General features: G+C 42.9%; 1 protein-coding gene across 1 annotated transcript in view; it reads right to left on the bottom strand.

The window, feature by feature from the left end:
- Positions 1-333: 333 nt before the first annotated feature.
- CIR1 (corepressor interacting with RBPJ, 1) overlaps positions 334-7071 on the bottom strand; it is a 73617-nt gene continuing 66879 nt past the window's right edge. The window contains exons 10-11 of the mRNA XM_006878965.1: positions 5407-6116; positions 334-509 (exon numbers count right to left, since the gene is read on the bottom strand). Of these exons, the coding sequence (XP_006879027.1) occupies positions 334-509; positions 5407-6116 (886 nt within the window). The remainder of the gene's footprint in view (positions 510-5406; positions 6117-7071) is intronic.

Below are 7071 nucleotides of genomic sequence, written 5' to 3'. Positions count from 1 at the left end.
GCAGCCCCTGGGAAGGGCAGGTCTGGGGTGGGGGTGGGGGCAGCGAGGAATCTGAGACCCTCACTCCAACCCTCCCTAAGAGACGCACTTCCTCCTGGAGCAAATAGGCGCGATTTGTTCCCATCGCACTCAAATAAAAAACGGGCTAACAGTTGGGGGCGTTGGCCAATTTTCCCTCCGAGGCGCGCTTCGCCCTCCCCCGGTCGCCCCTTGGCTCCCACTTGCTTGCCCATTACCCCACCCCCACCTTCCGTCCTCTGTCGTTGTGAGACTTCCTCCCCTTCCTCTCCCGCCGCCCACCCCCCAGCGCGCGTTGTATTTTAATTTTAAAAGCTACACCTCCCAACGCCCTGCTCCTGGCAGCGGAGGTGCGGTCTCCTGCAGCAGCCCTGGGAGGCGGCCCGTGCGCCCGGGCACCCGCGTCTCCATCGCGCGCCTGGGAGGCACTGCACGGTTTCCGGAACTCGCAGACACCTTTGCGGCGGGTAGCTCGGCTGGGTTTGTATTTGCTGTTTTAATACAAACCCCACCGCACTGCCTATTTCAAAGATGTGCTAATTACTACTTGGATAGCAGGGCGCAAAGTCCTTGTCCATTTCCCAGTACAAAGTAGGTTGCTAGAAAATTTGAAATTGCCTTTCAGCCTAAAGCTGCCTTACCTGAATGTCATAATTACAGTAATTATGTACATCCAAATTACATGCTAATTAAATTAGAATCAAATCGTTCTAAATCGAAATCAAATGAGGTAGTGAAGAATTAATCAATGACAACATAAATAGAGAGCTTCCTTCAGAGATATTTATTGTAACGATCCAAGGAGAAATTTGATCTGAAAAAGTCACCTGTTTATTTACTTTCAAATTAGTAATCAGTTATTATCCCTTCTCCATAATTTTAACCGTTCAGTGCTATTTACCCCCCACCCTTTGCAGACGCTGGAGTTTATAGAAATATGTATGAGGTAAATACATACAGATATGCCTCCCCCATATTATTGATATAATTATATACTGTGTTTGCAGCTCCAGTTAAGGGGAAGATTTCAGAATGTCCGCTGGGACTTAGTCTCCCAGGGCCTCTTCTCGGGAAAGCAAAGCACCTAAGTTTGTAGGCTTTCCAACACCCTTGCACCATCTTCCTTTGGAGATCTGCATTGTTTTGCAGGCATCTGATAATTTCTGGGTAATATATGAAAGAAACGTACCCAAGGGGTGTCTCCCAGTCCATTTTCTGCTTGCGGATTAGTGGCGAGAGTTGACATTTTTGCCCTGGGAATGGGAGATTAGCACTGGCTTAAAAAAGCGCCTCCTTCACCTGTGGAGCCTGAGCGACAACAGATTCGCTCGCTTTGATGACTCCCGAAGACTAGTCTACCTTCCGCCCCGCGCAGCAGAAACGCGCGGGAGGTCCTGCTAAGCCCAGGCGGGAACTAGCCGGCGAGGGCGCGCGGCGGCCAGGGCGCACCGCTCCCCAGGCGGCAGCTCCCGCTGTCCACAGCCTAAAGGGGCGTCCCTGGGATTTCCTCGGGGTGGACTGGGGCCACAGGGGAGAAACATGATCCAGCGAGCTAACCCAGATTTCGCCTCATTCATCACAATTTAGAAGTGAGTGGAAAGACAGGAAACCTCTAATTCCTAGCCCTTCCATTTGAGTGTGTTCAGAAGGTTGCCAGACGCCGGCCTATAAGGACATCCCCAGAGTACGCAGGGGCGGTGTCGCCTGGGGGGCGTGGGAAGGGGCGACAACCAGGGATGTAACCCCCACTTCACCTCCTTTTCGGGTGTAGGGGGAGCGAGGTTCACGGAAACCCCGCTTTGGTCATAACCGAGCTCGCACACACCATCTCTGTGTGAGGGGGCTCGGAAAGCGGCGCCCAAGCCCGTGGTCGTTTCTCTTCATCACTAGTAGCTGCTACATTCCGAGGGGCTTGTTGTGAGGGGAGGCGAAGGGAAGGTAATGATTGTTTTTCTGTCGCCAGGACCTGGTTTTAAGGAGCCTCCCTCTGTCCAGGGAGCCAGTCGTCAGTTGCCACACATTTCCCGACATAACATTCCTTTAAGTCTTATTTGTGACTCACAATTAAAAATCATTTAGCCTTTTTGGTCTGAGAACACCCCCAAAAGCCTGCCACTATTTCGTACATTTCTCTCTTTCCAAGAAACGGAAACAAGAACAAAGGTTTCCTTTCCAGAAAACCTAAGATTTCTTATGAGAATTTCTCAGCTACTGAAGCGAACTGCTTTTCTCCATGGCCCTGAGCGCAGGCTGTGGGAATGCGGCCTCCTTCCCGCCAGCCGACCACAGGTAAGGAGAATGAAGCAGCTCAGGTGGATTCTGAAATCCTTGAGCTTCTTTCAGTGCCAAGGCAGACAAGTATTTGGGTGATTAAAACTGGGAAACCGGGCTCCCAGCAGCGTGGACTGAGCCGATTCGCTGGCAGCTAACGGTTTTATGAAAGAACAGCAAGAAAGGTCTCTCCCAGACTGACAAAAACCTTTCTTCGGATTACAACGCTGTGATGCAAAATAAGATTGGCTTTCCACCTCGCCAGGTAAGACGGGCAGGTCGCATCAACCTCTGCCTGTTTTGGTATACTTGTATTTACGAAATGAAGTTTAGGGCTCGCTTATCACGTAGACATTCAGATAAATAAACAAGTCCTAACCTAGCAACCTGATCTTTCCTGCCATTTGTAAATCGACAGCACCTCCTACAGGAATTAATTTGCTAGTGTTAAATTATGTAAAACATTAAGCTAAGGGGGGGAAAGGGGGTGTGTAAAATATTTTTTGTTGCACAGTACATTTCTAGGCCTGTGGGCTAGTTACAATTGTCACTAGGTATGTCTGGATTACTTTAAATTACTTTCTCTAAAAGTAAGATAAATTTGTCTCTAAAGATGAAAAATCTGCTTTCTAAATACTGTCTCCGTGGAAGGCTTCTTGGGGTCCTTGCATTTTTGATTCCTTAAAGTTTGGCGGACTCTTACTTGGCTTTCAGTCCTTAAGAGAATGACCACACAGAGACATTAATATTTGTAATATTTTTAGAACTAAAATCACCTCCAAGTCCTTTTGCTCAAATCATTATAGGGGGAAAAAAAAAAAGAAAAAAAAAATCATTATAGGGAGAGGGTATGCAGAACAAGTAAGTTAAGCCGGCTGACATCTACTTCTTACCCTGTCATGGATGTGTGTGAAATCCTTCATTGCTTAAGACTCAAAATGATGCCTGCTCTCATCTTCCGATGTTTAGCATACTGGGTGACCAAGACTGAGAATCAAATAGTAAAGCAACATCTTTTATAACTACAAGGATTACTTCATCATTCCTCAGCTTTAACATCAAGAGAAAATTAAATCAGATTTTTTTAAAAAAAGTATCTTAAAGCCAAATTAAGAAAGTTAAAAGTGGACCACAATCTTGAGACACTCAAATGAGAGAAATGGGTGAGAAATGATATTTCTCTAATTCATTTTAAATTACAGGATGCATTTCAGCATTTCTCCTCATGAACACGGTACTAGTTCAAAAACCTTTTAAGGCTGTTAGTATTGCATAGGTTTTGACATTATTAAAATTGTAAAGTCTAAAAGGCACACGGTAGAAAATAGCCACCATAATACTGGTGAACTTCAGGTGTAAATCAGCAGTCTCTGTAAATGTCAAATGCATGCATGCTCCCCCCTCACATATTTTTTTTTCTCCTAAGGAAAGGTATCTTTGAGGAGCAGTTAAAAGAATGCTACAGAAGGAATTCAAGGGTTCTTCTCTGCCACCCCTGGCCCGACTGAAAAACCTAAATGAAAACCTTGCATAGGCCTTTAGTTAATGTATCAGGGGGCACTTGCTAAGAACAGGCACACAGACCACACCGTGTGGTTTCACTTGCATCCTTTGACACATTTATTTGCTTTCTTAACAGAACTTATGAAATTGTGACTTCCCAACCCTAAAAACCAATTGATCAATATTTGCTGTATTTAATAACATGTTTTTAAGAAGTGGAATCCTAGTAACAAAAATGCTGTGTCCATTATGTGAACTATAGATTTTTCTTAGAATTGCTTGTTACTTATGACTGGTAGTAAAACATTGTTTTCTACAGTTTCCCCATACTATATCCTTTAAAACTCAAAAAGAAATTTGCTGTTAACTTTAAATATGCCTTACATACGTGCACTCATGACATACATTCAAAGAGTGTGCAGTGTTCCCCTTGTGGTGCTACATAAATGTTTGATGCTAAAAGTCAAGTCTCAATAGTTATGTGCCAGCACTGGAAAGGTCAACCATGGTAAAGCAGACTAATGGTGGTGCCTCAGTGTTCACATTCTTACCCCTGGAAATCATTCTAGTACATGGTGAAAGGGAATTAAGGTTACTTAATTAGCTGATCTTGAGAGAAATTTATCTTGTTATTTTCTACTGACCATATAAATCAATCTCCTTAATGAAAGAACTTGTGGGTCAGTGAGATGTGAGGTGGGCTTGACTCTCCTTTGTTAGCTTTGAAGATGGAGGCAGGGGGCCAGGAACCAAAGAATGCAGGCAGGCTCTGGATGCTGGAACAGGTAAGGAAACAAGATTCTCTCCTGAAGCCCCTCCTAAGGGAATATAGCCCTGCCAACATCTAGATTTTAGCCCAAAACTCAAGGTGGTTTCAAATCATAGTGACCCTGCAGCAGGTTTCTGAGTCTGTAAATCAAATGAGAAGAGACCACCTATCTCTTTCCTGTGGAGCCAATGATGGATTTGAACTGCTAGAGATGTCTGGCCATTGGGCTAGCAGCACAACCTGCTCCAAAGTGCACCACCCAGAATTCCCTAGATTTTAGCCCAGTAAGGTAAGTTCCAGACTTTTTAATTTTAAGAACTCTAAGACTGGAAACTTAAGTTTTTTTAAGTCACTAAGTTTGAGGTTATTTGTTAGGGTGAAAAGAGAATTGAAACATCTGAAGAGAGTCTGAGTATTTTAAAGGAATATTGATCAATTCTTTGTTTAACTCACATTAGTGGATTTCAGTGATTACACTTTACTTCAGCAAATTAACACCTTAAAATAACAAATATGAATTAAAAAAAGTTGTAACAAGTGTATGTACTATCATTCTTTTGATATTTCAGAACGAATAAAATATCAAATGGTTATCTGGGGTTTTTATATAGTAAAGGGCACAAAAACATTTACCAACATAAAGCACTTCCATAGTCCCAAGAAAGATTATTTACAAATACTGGCAAAATTCATTCTTATGGTATGGCTGTTTATAGAGATGGGAAATGAAGAGAGCTTTTTGATTAGAAAGACAACAGAAGTTAGCCCTTACAGAAAGGTATCCAAGAAGTGGAAATAGTTTAATTTTCAGGTGCTCTCATACATAGTCTTTCTTTCCTCTCTACTTGGGCTTCGCTCTCCCTGGGTCACTTTAGTACGCTTTTCTCCTGAGCTCACCCTGTGCACTCGGTCTCCTCTGTATGTGTCTGTGCTGTGACTCCTGGTGCCATTGCTTCTGCTGTGCTCTTCCCTGGGGCTTCGCTGTGTCCATTTTCCAGTTTGCTTATGCCTTCCATGACTTCGGCTTCGGCTTCTACTCCTCTCATCCCTGCTTCGGCTTCTGCTGTTCCTCTTCTTTCTTTCAGACCCTCTCTTGTTTGGGCTGTAGTTACGGCTTTTGGAACTTCTGTCAGAATCAGAATGGCTCCATTTGTTATTCTTCCCAGAATTCTCTTGTTTTAAAAACTCAGGCAGTTCCCTATCTTTTTCCTTGTTACTGTGACTACTAGAAGGGTCTTCTTCAAGCTTTTTCTTCTTACACTTGTCTTTCTCTTGAAAATCACTCCTATTATAGCGGGAACCCTTACTTTTCTTTCTCTTCTTCTTAAGTGTTTTTTTTCCTTTGTTGTCTCTCTCACTCTCACTGCTGCTCTCTGAGGTCTCACTGGAAGAGGAAGAGGAGGAAGAGGACGATGATGATGAAGAGGAGGAGGAAGAGGAAGATGAGGACGATTTGTTTTTATGTTTTTTGTGTTTACTTTTGCTCTTCTGAAGCCTTTTCTTTTTTCTATCTTTTTTCCTTTTCTTCTTTTTCTTCTCAAGTCGATCCAATTTCCTATAATTGGGAAAAATAACAACAGAAATAGTTTTGTAAAAATAGTCCCTTAGAAGATTATGAACAGTAAACATATTTTGTTTGTTATTGTTGTTGCTCTGTGCCATTGAGTCACCTGTGACTCACGGTGACCCTATGTACAACAGCTCTCAATCCCGCTTTATCCTGAGCCACTCTCACCATCTCCGACACATGTGCCACCTGCCCCTGAGTTACTGTTGTCATTCCATCTCATGCAGGGTCTTCCTCTTCTGTGCTATCCCTACAACCTCCCAAGCATGATGTCCCTCTCCAAGGACCAGTCCCCTCCTGTCCATGTGCTCCAAATATGTAAGAGAGAGTTTCAAAGTCCTTGCCTCCACAGAGCAGCCTGGCCTCTCACCTTCTCCAGAACAGATCTGTTTGTTCTCTGGGCTGCTCTATTTTCTTAGAAGCTATTTAAAGTTCTATTTAAACATAAACATTATTTTTTAAAGGACAAATATTTGTCTTTTAAATTATTTGAGTCATATATACATTAAGTGTAAAAAAATCAAAACTTAAACATAGTAAGCCAATTTTTAAAACTATGTTTTTCCCAATAATGAGGGAGCTCTGGTGGCTTAGTGGAGAGAAGTTGTGCTATAATCTCAGAGGCATGCAGTTCAAATCCTCCCGCTGTTCTGTGGCAGAAGGATGAGCAATCTCCTCTTGTGTGATTTTACTGTCTCTGAAAACCCAACGGAGGGTCCAGCTATCGTTCGGTTCTGCCTCGACAGCATACAACAATAACAACAACTTAAGTGGAAAAAACAAATCCAAGCCATTGTTAGTAACTCAGAATCTGGAATTTATATAGACCTCTAAATAATCTTGAACTAAAGAAAGCCCATGAAGGGTTTGTAATAAAATTTGTAGCTGCAGAAAACTCAAGTATATGGCCATAATCAGATGGAAAAATTATTAATTTTATATA

Source organism: Elephantulus edwardii, unplaced genomic scaffold (assembly GCF_000299155.1).
Source record: "Elephantulus edwardii isolate Elephantulus edwardi_28Jun2011 unplaced genomic scaffold, EleEdw1.0 scaffold00001, whole genome shotgun sequence".
Classification (NCBI taxonomy): Eukaryota; Metazoa; Chordata; class Mammalia; order Macroscelidea; family Macroscelididae; genus Elephantulus; species Elephantulus edwardii.
The sequence above is the reverse complement of the archived record's forward strand: the minus strand, read 5'-3'. Positions and strand labels throughout refer to the sequence as shown.